Source organism: Artemia franciscana, chromosome 5 (assembly GCF_032884065.1).
Source record: "Artemia franciscana chromosome 5, ASM3288406v1, whole genome shotgun sequence".
Lineage (NCBI taxonomy): Eukaryota > Metazoa > Arthropoda > Branchiopoda > Anostraca > Artemiidae > Artemia > Artemia franciscana.
The window spans coordinates 26,397,038-26,416,238 of NC_088867.1; the positions used below are offsets into that span (position 1 = coordinate 26,397,038).

A 19,201-nucleotide genomic window follows, 5' to 3' on the forward strand; every position below is an offset into this window, starting at 1 on the left:
GAGCACATCCGGTCCTGTTATGTCAGTCACGTATCTTAGACAGGTTTTTATTCTTCCCATCCAGTTTCATCCTGATGTCACCGCTTTAAGTATTTTCTAAGATTTCCGGTCCCCCCAACAGCCACCCCCCCAATTACACTGGATCCGGTTGAGATTTGAAATAAGGGATCTGAGTTACGAGGTCCTTCTAAATATGAAGTTTCATGAAGATCCGATCACTCCTTCGTAAGTTAAAAATACGTCATTTTTTCTAATTTTTCAGAATTAACCCCCCTCCCAATAGAGCGGATCCGTTCCAATTATGTAAATCAAGTATCTAAGACTTCTTCTTACTTTTTCCACCAAGTTTCATCCTGATCCCTCAAATCTAAGCGTTTTCCATGATTTTAGGTTCCCCCACCCCAAACTCCCCTTAATGTCACCAGATCCGGTCGGGATTAAAAAAAAGAGCTTTGAAACACGATATCCTTCTAAATATCAAATTTCATTGAGATCCTATCACCCGTTCGTAAGTTAAAAATACCTCATTTTTTCTAATTTTTCAGAATAAACTCCCCCCCCAACTACCCCAAAGAGAGCGGATCCGTTTCGGTAATGTCAATCATGTATCTAGGACTTATGCTTATTTTTCCCACCAAGTTTAATCCCGATCCCTCCACTCTAAGAGTTTTCCAAGTTTTAGGTTTCCTCCTCCCAACTCCCCCCCAGTGTCACCAGATCCGGTTGGGATTTAAAATAAGAACTTTGAAACACGATATCCTTCTAAATATCAAATTTCATTGAGATCCTATCACCCGTTCGTAAGTTAAAAATACCTCATTTTTTCTAATTTTTCGGAATTAACCCCCCCCCCAACTACCCCAAAGAGAGCGGATCCGTTTCGGTAATGTCAATCATGTATCTAGGACTTGTGCTTATTTTTCCCACCAAGTTTCATCCCGATCCCAACACTCTGTGTTTTCCAAGTTTTAGGTTTCCCCCTCCCAACTCCCCCCCCCAGTGTCACCAGATCCAGTTGGGATTTAAAATAAGAGCTCTACTAATACCTAATTTTTTCTAATTTTTCAGAATTAGCCCCCCCCCCACCGACTACCCCAAAGAGAGCGGATCCATTTCCGGTTTTGTCAATCATGTATCCAGGACTTGTGCCTAATTTTCCCACCAAGTTTCATCCTGATCCCTCCACTCTAAGTGTTTTCCAAGATTTTAGGTTTCCCCCTCCCAACTCCCCCCTCCAATGTCACCAGATCCGGTCGGGATTTAAAATAACAGCTCTGAGACACGATATTTTTCCAAACATCAAATTTCATTAAGATCTGATCCGTTCGTAAGTTAAAAATACTTCTATTTTTCTATTTTTCGAAATAATGGGCCCCCACTCCCCCCCCCAGATCGTCAAATCGGGAAAACGACGGTTTCTAATTTAATTTGATCCGGTCCCTGATACGCCTGCCAAATTTCATCGTCCTAGCTTACCTGGAAGTGCCAAAAGTAACAAAACCTGGACCGACAGACAGACAGACCGACAGAATTTGCGATTGCTATATATCACTTGGTAACCAAGTGACATAAAAAGGTGTTTCCGGTACTCATAATAGTAAACATAAGAATAATAAATTATGTTATTATTTACATAGGTTGTAATTAAGTAATACAGAAAGCCTTAATTTTGAAAAAAAATTATTGAGTTTCAAATTACGACGAATAAGCTAGCATCAGATTTAATTTGTATAACCGAGGTTCAGTCCCAATACCTGGATACTCTAAAGATGGCCTATTTTAAGGAGTTTATTAAACTCCGCCCACATGATTGTTACCTTGACAAAGGGTGGAGGGGTAATGATTTTTTGTCGTGATAATTTTTCGCCAAGGGAAGTAAATGTTCCAAGAATAAATGAGTATGATGAAATAATTTGGATTTAAGTTAAATCAAAAGCTCTACCACGCCCATTAACTAATATCATAGTTGGTTGTTTTTATTTTTCACCCGGCCAAAAATCGAAGCAGCGTAAAGATTTCTTGAAAATCGCTTGATTACCTCCAACCTAAACATCCAAATGCTGGGATCCTACTTACCGGTGACGGAAATGAACAAAATACAAGTCATCTTTGTCGGGAAGCTAATTCAAAACAAATTATTCATATCCCAACCACAAAAGGTGGAACTTCCCTTGACATTGTTTGTACAAACATGCATGAATTCTGTCAAAGACCCAATTCCCTCTCCCCACTTGGTGGCAGTTAACATTTTACGCTTTCGCTAAATCCAATACAAGATCATATCCGCAAGCATAAATTTGATGTATTTAAGTATCGACCAGTTACTGATAGTGGTCTGCTCAATTTTGGAACATGGCTTTCAGAAGAGCAATGGGAAGATGTATTTACTGCCGACGAATCGAATAAGAAAGCCAAACTTCTCTAAGAGAAACGTATCAATAACTATTTACTTCATTTTCCAGAGGTCAAAAAGAAAAGATGTTCTGATGATAAGCCGTATATAAATCATGCAATAAAAAGTTTAATCCGACAAAAATTAAGACTGTTCCGTTAAGGAAAAACTGAAGAAGCTAACCTACTAAGGAAACCTGTAAAAAACCAGATTGGGAAAGCTTCAGCCCAGTATTACCGTAATAAAGTAAGTGAACTATTTAAAGCAAGGCCGCAGTGCAGTGGCCTTGCAGTGGTATAATACAGTCAAGAAAATCAGTGGTAAAACAGTCAAAAATGTTGACTTTATTCTTGATGTTGCCCCTGAAACTACAGCTTAATTAAATTCATTAAATAAACACCTTGCCGCTATTGTACAAACACTCCCTGCTCTCTCATGTGATATTCCCCGCCCCCAAGCACCAGACTCAGATATCCCTGCAGTACAGCCTGTTGATGTTGAGGCAAAAATACGTAAACTAAGAAGAACTTCAATATGCCCCCTTGACATTCCAATTGAGTTAGTAAAAGCATTTTCTGATAAATTATCAAAACATTTATTAAATGTTTTTAATGCAATAACTAGGAGTGGTTCATTCTTTAAGTGCTGGAAAAGACACAGCATTCGCAAGGGATCATGATTAATGGATAATTCTTCTGGTCTTGGTCTGTTTTGGCGGGCGCTTTTGGGCTGAAAAACCTCTTCCTAACTAATTTATCTACTATGGGTTGCCTCCCCATAGTAGCATAATATTTGTAGGCATGAATATATAATGGGTCAGAGGTAATAGACTTGGGACTGTCTGTGCAGAGTTTCGACTCTTGTTGATAGAAGAGCATGGCCAAGTGCTGAAAACCATGTTGTGACCAAGATGGGCCCAGGATTGCACAAAGCCTCCATTCATACTGGATATCCCAGGGACTTCTTGCTGTCCGGTTCTAAGCCGGCTTAAGCGCTTCGATGTCGACTTGAGAAGATATGTTGATCCCCGTCCTGCACTGGTATCCGGGATCATTACTTTTCTTGAGACCAAAATAGTTTAAATGATTTAAAGAACATGAAAATTGGAACTTGGAATGTTATGACGTTAAAAAATAACTATCGTATTGACATTTTGACTGACGAATTCAGATGATTCGAACTGGACTTATTGGGAGTTTCAGAAACTCATATTCCAGGGATAGGAAGCATGAAATTAGGTGATATAGAATTTGTGTACTCAGGTAAGAAGGATGGGGTACATAGACAGGCACTGGGGTTCATGATGAATAAGGAGGCTGCTAATTCTTGTTTAGACTGAGAAGGTATTAATAATAGAATAGTAATTGCTCATTTTATGACTAAACAGCTCAGGTTATCAGTTATAGTAGTATATGCCCCTGTTGAACCGACTGACGGAGATACTAGTGACTCAGATGAATTTTACTTATAGTTACAGGAGCAAATAGACAGAGTCCCATGCAGAAATATAGTGCTTTTACTAGAAGATTTCAACGCCAAGGTCGGTAGAAATAGGGATTGATGGTATCCGTGTCTAGGTAAATTTGGTGTAGGAAAAGAACACAATAATGGCTACAGACTTTTGCTATTTTGTAGGTATAACAATCTAGTTATAACCAATACGGTGTTTGGTCATAAAATGGTCCATAAGTTGATATGGTATTCACGTGATGACGAGACAGCAAACCTTAAAGATTATATCATAGTAAACCGAAGACTGACATGATCAATACTAGATACTAGGGTATATAGGAGTGCTGTTATTGACGTTAAAAGTAAATATCGCCATCTAGTAGAGTCTAGCGTTAATTTAAAGCTGAAATTCCGGAAGGGTAACTACCTCCCGGGAAGTTATGATGTTGGTAGACTCCAGGATGAGAATTTGAGAGAAACTTTCTGGGAAAAATTGAATACTAAACTATAGAGTTTAAAATTAGACAATGTGGAAGATGGTTGGAATGATTTTAGAAATACAATTTGTGAAGTTGCTGATGGTGTTCTTTGGGAAGAAAGTTAACACTGCAGCTAAGAAAATTAGTGAAAAGGCTTTATGTTTAATGGAGAGGAGAAGGGGCTTGTACAAGAATTATCTGAGCGATAGTTCATATGAAAACAAAAGGAATGTAAAGAAAATGGAAAAAGCATCAAAATATGAACTAAGAAGGTGTGAAGTGGAGGCAATGGACAAAATTACCGAGGATCTGGAAGATGCATCTAGACGGCATAATAGTAAAATATTGTACTGGCAAGTTAATAAATGGAGAGGGAGTAATTAATCCAGAGATGTCCCAGTTAAAGATAGGAACGGGGCCACGGTTATAACGACCATGAGGGAACGGGGCCATAAGGAAAAAGTCAAAGGGAGATGGGCAGAACATTTTGAGAATGTGCTAAGCCGAGATACAGTTGCAGGAAAAGATGTAGAGGAAAATGAAAAAGTTTGCCATACCTTGGATGTGAAACAAAATTTCTGAGGAAGAATTAGCGGCATTCATAAAATGATTAAAAAATAATAAGGCTCCAGGGGCGATAGTGTGGTAAATGAGTTTCTTAAATATGGTGGCTCCGAGGTTAGAAATAGGTAATTGAAGATAATGAATATGATTTTGAAAAAGGGGAAGTACCTAATGATTTTAGGAAAACCTTAATTAAATCCCCCTATATAAGAAAGGTGATAAGAGTGAGTGTCGAAATTATTAAGGCATTAATCTGGTCTTTGTAAATAGCAAATTACTTAGTAATATGATACTTTATAGACTGAGAGATGCTGTATACAAAGTTGTAAGAGAAGAACAGTGCAGTTTTAGAAAAGATAGAGGATGTGTCGACCAGATTTTTACTCTTAGGTTAACAATTAAGAAGTGCCTTAGTTGTCAAACATCTTTGGTCCTCAGTTTATAGATTATGAGCAAGCGTTCGATTCTGTTGATAAAAGAGCTTTAGCAAAGGCATTATCCTTATTGGGTATTCCAGACAAGTACATTAAAGTGATTAGTGCTATGTACGAGAATAATACTGCTGCGGTTAAGGTAGGAAATGAGGTTAGCAACTGGATTTGTATTAAATAAGGAGTTGAGCAGGAGTTGTGTTCTATTCCCCTTTATAAGGATCATTTTGATGGACTTTGTCTTAAGGAGCACAGGAAAGGCAATGGGAGACCATGGGATCAACTGGGGAGGAAAAACTCTCCTGGACTTAGATTAAGCAGATAATCTAAGCATCCTAGATGAGATTGTGAGAAAAATGAATGAAAATTCAGGGTGCTAGAATAGGTTTGAAAATTAATGTTAAGAAGACTAAGTCACCACGGCTTAGTCTTCGTATTTCAAACAGTAGGCTGTAAGTGTGGTTCAATCCCACTTTCTAGGGCTATAAAGAAAGAAAGGTTGAGATGGTTAGGGCACGTTCTGCGGATGAAGGATGACAGATTGCCGAAGATTGTCCTTTTCAGCCAACCGTCTAGGGCTAAACGGAAAGCAGGTCGTCTCCGTCTGGGATGGGATGATGTCATAAAGAAAGATTTAAAGAAAATGGGAACATCTTGAGAGGGTGTAAAGAGGGAGGCTCTGAATAGATCGGGATGGAGAAGGAGCGTGAGCAGCTGAGTTGGCCTCAGGCAGCTTGGTGCTGCGGTGAGTTGTTAGTAGTAGTAGTAGTAGTAGTAGCTGGAAACAAGAGCTAAGAGCTCATATGGCACTTGTGACGAGGCAGGAAGAGCCAAGAGCTCATATGGTATGAGCTCTAACAAATTTCTAAGAATCAATAGATTGATTTAAAAGGGAAATCAGAGGCTTGATGCCGGTCAGGATTTAAAATAAGAGCTCTGAGTCACGATGTCCTTCTATATATCAAAATTCATTGAGATCCGATCACCCACACGTAAGTTATAAATACCTCATATTTTCTAATTTTTCCTCTCCCTTTAGCCCCACAGATGGTCGAATCTGGGAAAACGACTTTACCAAGTCAATTTGTGCAGCTCCCTGACACGCCTACCAATTTTCATCGTCCTAGCACGTCCAGAAGCACCAAACTCACCAAATCACTGAACCCCTCCCCCCAACTCCCCCAAAGACAGCATATCCAGTACGGTTACGTCAATCACGTATCAGGGACATTTGCTTATTCTATCCACCTAGCTTCATCCCGATTCCTCCACTCCAAGTGTTTTCCGAGATTTCCCCTCCAACCCCCCCCCCCAATGTCAAAATATCTGGTCGGACTTTGAAATAAGAGCTGTGAGACTTGAATTCCTTCTAAACATCAAATTTCATTAAGATCCGATCACCTATTCGTAAGATAAAAATACCCCAATTTTCACGTTTTCCAAGAATTTCGGTTTCCCCCACCAACTCCCCGCAATGTCACAGGATCTGGCCGGAATTTAAAATTGGAGCTTTAAAGCACAAGATCCTTCTAAATATCAAATTTCATTAAGATCTGGTCGCTCTTTCGTAAGTCACAAAAACCTCATTTTTCCAAATTACCACCCCCCCACCTCCAACTCCACCAAAGAGAGCAGATCCGGTCCGGTTATGTCAGTCACGTATCTTAGACAGGTTTTTATTCTTCCCATCCAGTTTCATCCTGATCTCTACGCTTTAAGTATTTTCTAAGATTTCCAGTCCCCCCCACTGCCCCCCCCCCAAATGACGCTGGATCCTGTTGAGATTTAAAATAAGAGATCTGAGTTACGAGGTCCTTCTAAATATGAAGTTTCATGAAGATCCGATCACTCTTTCGTAAGTTAAAAATACGTCATTTTTCTAATTTTTCAGAATTACCCCCCCCCCCCCCCAATAGAGCAGATCCGTTCCAATTATATAAATCACGTATCTAAGACTTCTGCTTATTTTTCCTACCAAGTTTCATCCTGGTCCCTCCAATCTGAGCGTTTTCCATGATTTTAGGTTCCCCCCCCAAACTCCCCCCAATGCCACCAGATCCGGGCGGGATTTAAAATACGAGCTTTGAGACACGATATTCTTCTAAATATCAAATTTCATTGAGAGTCGATCACCCGTTCGTAAGTTAAAAATACCTCATTTTTTCCAATTTTTCAGGATTAACCCCCCCCCCAACTACTCCAAAGAGAGCGGATCCGTTCCGGTTATGTCAATCATGTATCTAGAACTCGTGTATTTTTCCCACCATGTTTCATCCCGATCCCTCCACTCTAAGTGTTTTCCAGGATTTTAGGTTTCCCCTCCAACCCCCCCCCCCCAATGTCATCAGATCCGGCCGGGATTTAAAATAACAGCTCTGAGACACGATAGAGTCAAGATCTGATCAACCGTTCGTAAGTTAAAAATACTTCAATTTTTCTATTTTTTCCGAATTAACGGGTCCCCCACTCCGCCCCCAAATGGTCAAATCGGGAAAACGACTATTTCTAATTTAATCTGGTCCGGTTTCTGATACGCCTGCCAAATTTCATCGTCCTAGCTTACCTGGAAGTGCCTAAAGTAGCAAAACCGGGACCGACAGACCGACAGAATATGCGATTGCTATATGTCACTTGGTTAATACCAAGTGCCATAAAAAGGATACATTACACCCATACAGAAGAAAGGTGTTGGATTGGATTTTTATGGAGTTCCACCAATTACCTTAATACCAATATTCTCTAAACTGTATGAGAGTTTCGCAGCAGATTGGCTTAAAAAGAACTTATTGATGAACAACAATTCGGAAACATGAAAGGTTTATCAACAACACATTACCTGGTCAGTCTCCTAGATACTGTATGTAAACTACTGGACGAGCCAGATACCTGGCTCAATCTCCTTTAATTAACCTCCAAAGGCTTTTGATCTGGCTAGTCATAATGTTTTAGTTGAAAAATTGCCAAATGAATTTAATGTTCCCCCATTTTCAAGTCAATATTATTGCATCTTTTCTGTCAGATAGGAGTCAAGTTGTTAAGTACAAAAATGTTTATTCTGATTCACTCCCTATTTCTTGCCGAGTTCTGCAGGGTACGCTTTTAGTTCCTTTACTATTTTTGGTAATGATTAACAATCTTGCTAATGAATCAGCCGATCAATGGAAGTTAGTGGATGACATGTGATTGCTGGAAAAGTGCAGAAGAAATATTAAAAGCAGTGCAATAGAAATTCTCGAAGACGTTGCAAGTAAAGCAGCCTGGTCAAAAATGAAAGTAAACTCCCATAAATCTCATATTATGACCTTTAGTTTTATTAAATCAAAGCCATCATTCATAACCCCAATACCTAATAAAATAAACAAAAAAATAAACTCTCAGGGGTCACACTGACTAGCGGCTTGAAACGGGAGGCTCACATTTGCTCTATTGTTTAACAGCCTAGTACATCTCTGCCCAGCTATTTGCTAAATTTTCATACCCAAAGGCACATATTCTCCGCTTTTATATATCTTTTATCCGTCCACAGTTTGGGTATGCCTGCCCGGTGTGGCATTTTGTTTTACGGTGGATCAGTCCGATAGGCTAGAAATTATCCAGAAGAGAGCCATGGGAATTATTTACGGTCAGGATAGAGCGCCTTATATTCTCCTCCTCAAGGAATCCCGCCTCCCTACCTTGGCAGATGGAAGTGTTACTCTTTGTACCAGTTTTGGAAATAATCTACGTCGTAACCCACGTTTTCAATGTATATTCCCAGCCCCTTATTGCCCTCCAAAGCTCTGTTTACCCCGATCAAAAGCACACAGAATACCGGTTTCAAATCCTATTAACGCAAGAGCTGATTGTAATAGAATAAGCTTTGTGCCAGCGTTTATTGAAATTATAGATAAATGAAATTTGTAATGCATCACGTTAATGTGCCATTTGTATTGTTAATGTGCTAGTTTTGTTGTTTCATTTGCATTTGACAGGCCAGTTGGATTCATCGCTGTATGTATTTTACTTATATTACATATTTTACTCACATTTTACTTATGTACTTTTGTTTGTGTACTTAAGTATTCATTTTTATTCATTGTACTCATTTTATTTGACAGGCCAGTTCGGTTCATGACTGTAGGCAATGTTTTAATATTCCACTTATGTACTTATGTTTTTTCTGAAGGCAACAAGTTCGGCGGTTTTTTACGTTGCGAGAGTTTACTTAATAACAAAGTACAATTCTTTATTCAATTTTAATCACGAATTTTTTCTTTCGACTACAATATCTCTTACGCTCGGTTGATTAAATATGAGATATTTAGAGCAAAGAGAAGGGAAAAAATACTAATAGAATTTAAGTGAGACCTTACACGGAAAACTGATAGCTTCGGTAGCAAGGGAAGAATATGCCGACTAATGAACTTAATTAATCAAAATATTGAATTTGTCTTCCAACCATCCATAAAAAAAATTGGTGAAATGTCTAAAATAAAACTTATGTGGCTTTTGGTTTGAAAAATAACAAGGTTAATTTCTGGTCTAATAAATTGTTTTCATTTTTCTAGGATTTTGTAAAATTACAAAATGGCACAAATGTACAGCCGTTTTAGAACATTCGAGAAAATACTGGATCAAACCCCAAAATTAACTGTCCCAAAACAAAGTTGGTTGCTTTAAAACATTGATTGTTTTAACACAAATTTTATATGGTTGTTTTAAAGATACCTGTTCATGAACATGATTGCGACTACCTCACTACTTTCAATCATAAACACGAAGAAGAAATACCTGATTCTACTATGTACCTTTTTGAAGAGACTATTTCATTGTCGTTATTTCATTTTTCCTGCCAATATCGCCTGCAATAGCACTTATGATTAATGATTTTTTTTTGAAATTTACATTGATTACTTGGATAGCTAAGATATATTATTAGCAGTAGCAGCCCATGCTTTTTCTTAGCAATTTCTAGGTTCGAATATATACCTTTTGAAATTAAGATGCCGAATTTTAGGTCAGTTAAGGTACCTTATTAATAAATGAAGCATACAAGAGGATATCAAGGATCAAGTAGAAACAATAATAACAAGGATAATATATTCCGAAGATATATAGTAATATAATCATAGATTTTAATACAGCTAGCAACAGGACAAAGTTTTAATCACTAAATCAGCTAGGACCAAATTTCTTGGCATGAGAGACCTTGCTTCAAGGATTCTAATGTTTTTTTTGCTAATTTCCTAGCACGAACACAAAAATAACAAGCAAAAAATAAGCTTTAATATGTTGAGGGAATGAGGGAATAAAAGGAATTAATATGAATAAAAGAGGGAATAGTTGTGGGAAAAGTCAAAGTCATGGCCAATTGTAGAAAAAAGCCAAGACAGATTGTTGAATTAAGTGGGCAGCCCAGTCAAGGGTTAATTTTATCCCTTTGATTGCCGTTGTTACTGTCTCCCATTTATGCTACACCTTTCCGTGCATGTGTGTCCCTTCACAAATGCCGAACTAGAGTCGTACCTTATCAAATGATACCTATTTTGAATATAGGTACCTAAAAAAATTATATTTTAATAAGTTATTCAGATTCCATTTGAAAAAATTACTCGAATTTGTACCTTATAAAATTTGACAAACACATCGCTTTACAAGAAAAGGGTACTGACGTTATCGTTATCAAACTCCTTGCTTCTCAGAAAAAAGAAGAGAATTTACAAAAAAAAAAAAAATCGCCAAGTCAACGAATGAATTTCTTGGCAATGAACGCAGTCGCCTTCTGCATAGCTGAAGCATGCTTAACGTAATAAAAGTTACCTCTTTAGGAGAGTGGACTTTTGGCCAATATTTGAGTAAACTAAGAACCACAGGCTCTGTGAGGGAAGGGTCCTTTTCCAGAAACTGTACAACGCAATAAGCTAGTTGTGGGTGATAAACGCTCAAGGATCGGACTTTGTGTAAAGGCAGCAAGACTTTCAACAGGAAAACTTTGTGCTCTTCTTTCAACGGCAAAGCAAATCCATTAATTATACTAAAACAAAATTAAGGTAGAGATTAATGAAGTATTTCACTACCTGAGATTAGGATTAATTTAACGCATTTAAGCGTTTTCGTCAAAGGCTTGAAACCGACGAGGCGCAATAGCAAGAACATTCTACTGAGAACAGCATTCGATTCCGATCATTAATTTAAGGCAAAAGAACATGTCACATTTTTTTTTTTTTCAATACGGTTTGGGCAAGGTGGAATCACCATTTGTGTTTATTATTATTTTGTCAAAGGCACATGCAATACCTTGCTTGGTTAAGGATAGTAATTATTTCCAGCACTATTAATAAAAATTGAACTTTATGTTCGGCACAAATGGGGAATAAAAACACAGCCCTGAATACCACAAAAATAATACCTTTTTAATAAGAGCCTTTTCTTCTACATCTAGCATGAACAATTCTAAAATACATACTACTGACTTGTACCTAAAAACTCATATGGCACGCAATTCTAGGAAAAAGTGCTATATGTGCACTCGTATGAAATTCAGGCCCGTTGAAAACTCAACTAATATCCTTGCTGCATACTAAACACGCCTGTCTGAGAGCTTATCGACTACGATAATGACAATAAGGCTGTTCCTGACATAGGTCGGATCGAGCGTCGACAGCCAAAATCACAATGATTTGGCTGAGGTCGACAAGCCCCTTTGTAGTTAGGCTGATGGCAAGATATGTTGTAAACCCTGCCCTTTTCCAAACAGATGTCCAATCAATTGTGGTCCCTAGAAAAGGATCAAATATGAGACTAGTTCTTACTTACCAAAAAGTTCGATCGGAATCTGACTTTTCCTTTTGGTATGTGTTTTGATTACAAGAATCGGTGCCATACTCCAAAAGGCATATATAGGAAATCAATTGAATAAGTTTGTTTGAAATGCGACGACCCTTTTGGTAGGTATCCTTTTAACTCGAGTTTGGGGAACTTCATCCCTCACATAGGAGGAATTGGTCTTGGAACTTCAAAAGACACAAGAAGGACAATAGTTCTTTCATTTTATCAATGTTTATTGAGATTAAACTGAATTTTCTGGTTAACATCCTGACTACAAAAATCTAGAGGCACTGCTGAAATTGGATCCCGCTTTCCACCACGCTTTCACAATCTAAACAGTCCTGGTACTTTTCCTGACAACAAGAATGTGCCCTCTTTCCCCATAAAAGTACCATCGAGCCTGGACCAGGAAATATCGTAAGGAGCACACTACGTCCTGTTTTCTGCCTAATCTGATTGGCTCCAGCAATCTGTTCTGGTATGTATCAGGACAATAATAATTCAGCCACCCCTCTCCCATAGAGGTTGCATTAGGTGAACACTCAAAACATATAACCAAGACACCTGCTCGTATTTACCACTAAGTTTCTTTGAGACCCGACAAACCCTTCCGGTGGATGGTATTATGGCAAGAATTTAAGGCCCCTCCCAACAGAGGTTCCATTGCATTCAGACCTGGCAACTTCTGATAGATGATAGAATGAAAAGAATTTGAGGACCCCCCCCCCCTCGCAGAGGTCAGAATTGATTCAGATTCCAAGTAGGCAAAATAGGGAAACTAGGTCTCACCTTCCGCCCGGTTTAGCTGAAGTCAGACATCCCATTCTTATGAATGTTCTTATTTCAAGAATTTTGCCCTCTTTCCGCGGAACTTAAAAAGGCATAGGTAGAACACCAGCCTTGTCACCCCACAAAGTTCTATTGGTTTCCAACAACCTGTTGTGGTAGCAGATGACACGACGACAAGGTTTTAAGACCATTTCACAGGCCAAATGGCCAGAAACAAAGGAAAATATAAAAAGGAACCAACGTGATTAGGCCAATTCAGACAATAAAAAGGTGAGAGACATTTCAGACCAATAAACACAGACCTTCCTTAATTAAAAAAGAATAAAACCTACATATATTGGATGACAAAACCAACACCAATAAATTAATAGATGCACAGTTCACAATACATAATTAAGAACTGCATCTTCAAAAACTAAAACAAAACATATTTGTATTAGGCGTTTCGAGCCAACTGTGTTTTTGTTTTTCAACTAGTAGACCAAATTTGCATATTACTGACTATTAGTTATATCCCTGATTGTGTACTGACATACAAGAGGTCCAATTAAAACACTAGGCTTCACCTTTCATCAAGTTTAGAAGAGACCTAACATTCCTTTCTGGTAGACATATGATCAGTTTTTTCTCGGGATTGAGAGATCCTCTTTTTCAGAATGGTTTTCTAGAAATATAGAACAGACGTGGGGCTCTTGATCTCTCATCATTTTATATATATCTTAGGGTGTTTCGCAAAATTAATCAGTGAGTGTTGAATTTTGTCCATTTTTGATACGGTTCCTAATTAAATATAAATTCGTATGTTAGCGTACATAAAAGGCAAACCTATTACTAAAAAACATTCAGTGCCCCCCCCCCCCAAAAAAAATAATAAAACCCTCAACACGGATCGTTTTTTTTTCGAAATTATATATGCTTTTGTCTGTATATACTTAATGTTGCTGAGAATTTATGAAAAGTAAACACTCCCATTTGTCTATTTACAAAAGAAATTTGATAGTAACTAAGTCATGATTGTTTCAGGGCATTTCTTAAATTTCTGGGCAAAATTTCAGAATTCTAGAGTTCGAACAATTCCCAGAGAATATTAAGAGATTGTCAACAGACAAATGACCTAAGATTTATTATATAAGAATACAAATGCACCAACCCCCAGCACCAACAATGACAATCGATATTAGCTTTTAAGCCTCCACCTAAAGGAAATTATTTCCGTATACCAGACACAGCAATAAAGCGATAACTGCTCTGCCATCTAGTCAACATATCATAAAAACTAAAAACTGCCAAACAGGCCTGATTTCTCTGTTTCAATAATTTTTTTCTTATCTCCATTCTAGAAATCGGCACAAAAAAACAAAAACAAAAAAGGGTATAACACTTTTTCTTCAAACATCAAGTTAAAAGCAAAATAGCATTAGCACATTATTATTCGAAATACCTTGTCGATAGAAGTGACCAAAATAGCATATTATTGATGTGTACTTGTATATTTACCATACACTTAAGTTTATTGACGTAACACGTTTAGACTTACCTCCCTAATATCTCCAAAAGTTCAGCTATACCATTATGCCTTTCTGTTTCATAAATGAACCTAAAAATGAATAAATATTTAAAAAATATATTTTGTAATGAAGCCGAAATTAAAAATTTTTTGTTTCATTAACAGAACGATTAATTGAAAATGACTAGACAATCGATCTAAGCCTACCGATTATGATGGTGAATGCCAAAATCATCTAACTTTCATATTCTTTGAATGGATTAAACTAATTTTAGAGAAAAAAACTACAGAAGAAAGCTATAAGGAAAAAACGACTGTAATAAAAAACAAATGAAAAATTACCTGCCATAAAAAATAAAATAGAATAAAGTAATGGAACTTTTTAGAATATTAGTTAGGCAATACTTTCAATTAAAAGATCGGTACATGAGAAGGGAGCTTCTACATTGTCTTTGCGCTTTACCGCAAATGGCAGATAGTCCTCCAATCTTGCTTTAGATTATAAGTAGGGGAACTTTTTCTTCTTCATTTATAATTGGAAATGTTCTTCTGGATCGATTCAATTTGGTGTAAATGTTCCATAGTAGGGCTTTTGTTATTCAGAAAAGGGCACGTACAGACTACTCCATAATTGGATTCATGAATGAAGTATATGATTTGAGAACATGTTACAGGGGCATCTAAATTTAGGCAAAATATTACAGAACAGAAAGGGGATAGCTCGCTCTTGCGTTTTTTTTATTTATGCCGATATCCTATCTAATCTTATTAAAGTAGCTTACTAATGCCAATAGATTGGGAACTGAAAAAACTTCTGGTTTTAATAAGTAAAACACACGGTCGAGAAAACACATCTTCACTCTCCCGTTTAAAGGTGATAATATACGTAAAGACAAATGTGACTTGCATCGCCAAACAGACTTATTTGTCAGAGACACTTGATGGTGCAGATGATATAATTGTCATTATTACCTGTTCATGTCTGTTTAGCCACCTTGACAGATATTTACTTTATCTTTGTTAGTTACCGTCTTATTTAATATACTAAAGCATCGCTTTTATTACTTTTTTGTGTCTTTTCAGACTTGATCAATCATCATTGAATTAATCTATGGGTGTGGTCTTGTTCAGGGTGTCCCTCATGAAGTGTTACATATAATTACGCAAAACAAAACAAATATTGGACAGATAAAATTATCATCTAGTGGTTGTTTGCTTGAGGGAGACAGCTATTAATATGGTTTAAGCGGGGGCTAGGGGGATGGTAGATACCTCCTTCTGGTAATACTGAGCGTGGCTGCGAAATTTCAAATGGCAGGTCTTCCAACTTTTCAAGGTTTCAACCAGAAACAAAACAAAGTAAATGTAGACATGACGACTGGATTTCAGTGCGGCTATCCCTCAAAGGATATGCCAGGTAGACAGGGAATGTCTGCCTCGCAGCACAATATTGTGCTGACTACGTGGTGCTGACACACACCCTGAACTGAGTAAATCGGTTTTAGAGATCTCAATTGAAAAAAGAAACATCAGCAAAAAAAAAAAATCTTTTTAGATAAATTGGCACTTGAAGCTCAGTTTTCAAACATAAAAGGAGAGAGAGAAAAATGCCATAGTGGGCTACAAGAATAAGGAAAACGTCAAAGAGGTTGAAAGGCAATTAGAGGAAATTTTTCGGGGGGGGGGGGATATCGTGAGCAATATGGGGGTGCTCAAGGACAATTTTTCCACCTTTATTATTTCATTTGGTTTTACTGACAAACCTCAATCTCAGATCAAATAAAGCGTATAGGCTACCTTCTGCAAGAGTGTTTTCTAATGTTATTCGAAAAAGAAAGGATTTTTTGCAGTTTAGCTCTAAATGTAGAAGCAAATAAAGCTGGTGTAATTGAAAAAAAAACATGAGATTTTGATGCACTTTTTGACACTCCTTTCCAACATTCAATCATAATTTTGCGACAAACCTCAGTTTATTTGTTTGGCTTTTTAAATAGATTCCCTGAGAATAGTGTAGTGTTTTGCTCGAGGTTTTTTTTGACAGGGACAACTTGACCTCAGAAACTTTCCAATTTAAGATCAACTATTTGACCAAAGCTTGCATTTGTCAATAAAAAAAAAAAAACAAAAAAAAAAAACGCTTCAACATTCGCTTTAGTTTTAAATATTAAAAACTTAGGTAGACCTAGATTATTTAAAAAAAAAAGAAAAAAAGGAACAAAGGAAGCAAACAGAAAGAAAAAAAAAGACCCGCTGTGTTTTGTTTCTGGTCAAAATTTTGAAAATTTACGAGGCCTACCATTTGTAATTTAAAGCCAGCCTCAACATATCCCGAAGAAGGCACCTGTTCCCTCTCCCCCTCAAGCCAGATTATTAGCTGCTCCTACAAAGCAAATAACCCTTCAATGACAATGTTAGAGCTACAATATTTGTTTTTTGTATCAAATTAGGACTTGTAATACTTTATGGGGAAAACCCCAAATTTAAGCATTCCCATGGATTTTAATTCATTCCCATGGTTAATAAATACAGAAAAGACACAAAAAGAGGAATTAAAAAAATTTGAGTATCTTGAATAGTAGATGGCAACTAATACGGAAAAGGGAAGTGTCTGTCATGGTGGCTAAACAAAGTTCGGCCAAGAAAAACGACAATTATATAATCTGTACCTTCATGCATATTTGACAGACAAGTCTGTCCAGAGGTGTGAGTCAGATTTATCTGTACATGTTATCTCCTTCAAAGAGAAGTGGTGATTCATTTCCTCCATCGTACATCTGATAAAAATGAAATCCAGAATTTGTAATTCCAGACAATTTATTGGCATTAGTATGTTCATTAAGCGGGATATCAATAGAAATTAAGGAACTACAAAAGCGAGCTATCCCCTTTCCGTTCTATAATATTTTGTCTAAATTTAGAAGTCACCTGTAACATATTCTCAAATCATATACTTCATTTATCAAGTCAATTATGGAGTAGTCTGCACGTGCCCTGTTCTGTCTAAAAACCCTATTATTGAACATTTACACCAAAATGAATCGATATAAAAGGATATTATCTATTATAAATGAAGAGAAAAAAGTTCACAGCTACAAGTTTTTTTTAAGATCCACTCATATGTAACAGCAGGTTAGCTTCAGTTTTGGAAAGAAAAAAAAATCAAACTTTTAAATATCCTCTATTTTCCCCAGCTTATAACTTAAAGAGGAAATCGAAGGAGGGATTGCCTTTTATGCAAAAGTAAAAACTCAACTTCCCTAAATAATATTCTAAACATTCCCACTATTTTTACTCCCTTGATACTTTTTATTGACTAATACGTTTTTTCGATATTTTATTAAATGTTTAACCTTAAACGTATAACGTTTCGATTCGCACACTTTCTTTTTCTTTGCGATATTTAAGATACGTTTTTTTATTATTGTAACTTCTTTTTTTCAATTTAGTTTTTTTTTTCGTTTATGTTGCATCTTTTCACGTGTAGTTCAAAGAGATCTATTTTGACGTCTAAAGTATGACAATCAAAGTAAAAAAAAAAATTCAAAACATTTCAGAGATCGATGTCTTCTGATATTTTAGAACAGGCACAATCATATCTACTTTAGCCTTGCGAAACCATAAAGACGCCCAAATCTTTTAGGAAGTTTTATACACAAATTTTAACACAACTGAAGTAACTATTTAGAAAACAAAATTGTTAAGAAGCTATGGTTAATCATCTTCTACAAAAACAAACTATTCCAACATGAGAATTAAAAAAAAAAAAATTCATCATCAATTCATTTGAAACACTTAACTGAGTAATTTTTCAAGTAGATCACGAGAATCACTGGAAAGCAACATTGGTTCGAAGCTGAGCTAATCTTAGCCAACGAGCCAGAATGTGCATATCAAAGCTATAAAATTGGTATTTTATATTTATATTGACCAATAACTAATATTTTAAGAGACGAGAAACCCTTAACTTGACCGTCAAATCATCTTTCTATTCACACCCCATGAAACAAATCTTAAATGAAAACAATACATGTTATTGCATCAATAAACGTAAGAATAACAAACCACAAAGGAAAGAGACCAGTAGATAACAAACCTGTAGAAGATATTGTTAATCTGTTTTCGAATGTATGCACGAAGGCCAAGGAACTTTCCGTATATACGGTGTAGAGTCGTCTTTAAGAAATCTCTTTCCCTTGGATCCTCCGAATCAAATAATTCAAGGAGCTAAAATAAAAACAATAAATTAGAAATACATCAAAGAAAGGGTTTCAGCTTAAGGGGCATACTATTCAGTGGAACTGGTCGTTGGAACATATTTATTTATAAACTTATTAACGATTTTCAAATTCTTTTATGTGCCTTTTATAAGCATACTGCACAATAATTTTATACTGAAATAGATATATGATGAACATCGAACCAAATTCAAAATAATAACAATCTTATAAATTTTCTAAGTTTATGACGGGTTTCTCAACTCCTAATGTTTCAACGCTGTAAGCTCACTAGCAAGCATTAGAAACAAAAGCTTTCAACCGAATAAAAGATATAAGCAAAATCTTGATTCTATCCTACTTTCTACTTTGGTTCCTTCCTAATTTACTAAAACAATAACAATTTTGTACCACCCTGACTAGAGATAATTAAAAAAATGATCAAATAATGCATTTTGAGATCAATAATAATAATAATAATAATAATAATAATAAAAAAGCCATAAATTGCCATTAACAACAATAAGACGTTTTAAAATAAAACAAAATCAACTGCCTACAATAAA

General features: G+C 36.5%; 1 protein-coding gene across 1 annotated transcript in view; it reads right to left on the reverse strand.

The window, feature by feature from the left end:
* Positions 1-19,201, reverse strand: part of LOC136027175 (serine/threonine-protein phosphatase 2A 56 kDa regulatory subunit gamma isoform-like) — a 73,252-nt gene that overhangs the window by 18,133 nt on the left and 35,918 nt on the right. The window contains exons 6-8 of the mRNA XM_065704181.1: positions 18,515-18,645; positions 14,452-14,511; positions 11,118-11,331 (exon numbers count right to left, since the gene is read on the reverse strand). Of these exons, the coding sequence (XP_065560253.1) occupies positions 11,118-11,331; positions 14,452-14,511; positions 18,515-18,645 (405 nt within the window). The remainder of the gene's footprint in view (positions 1-11,117; positions 11,332-14,451; positions 14,512-18,514; positions 18,646-19,201) is intronic.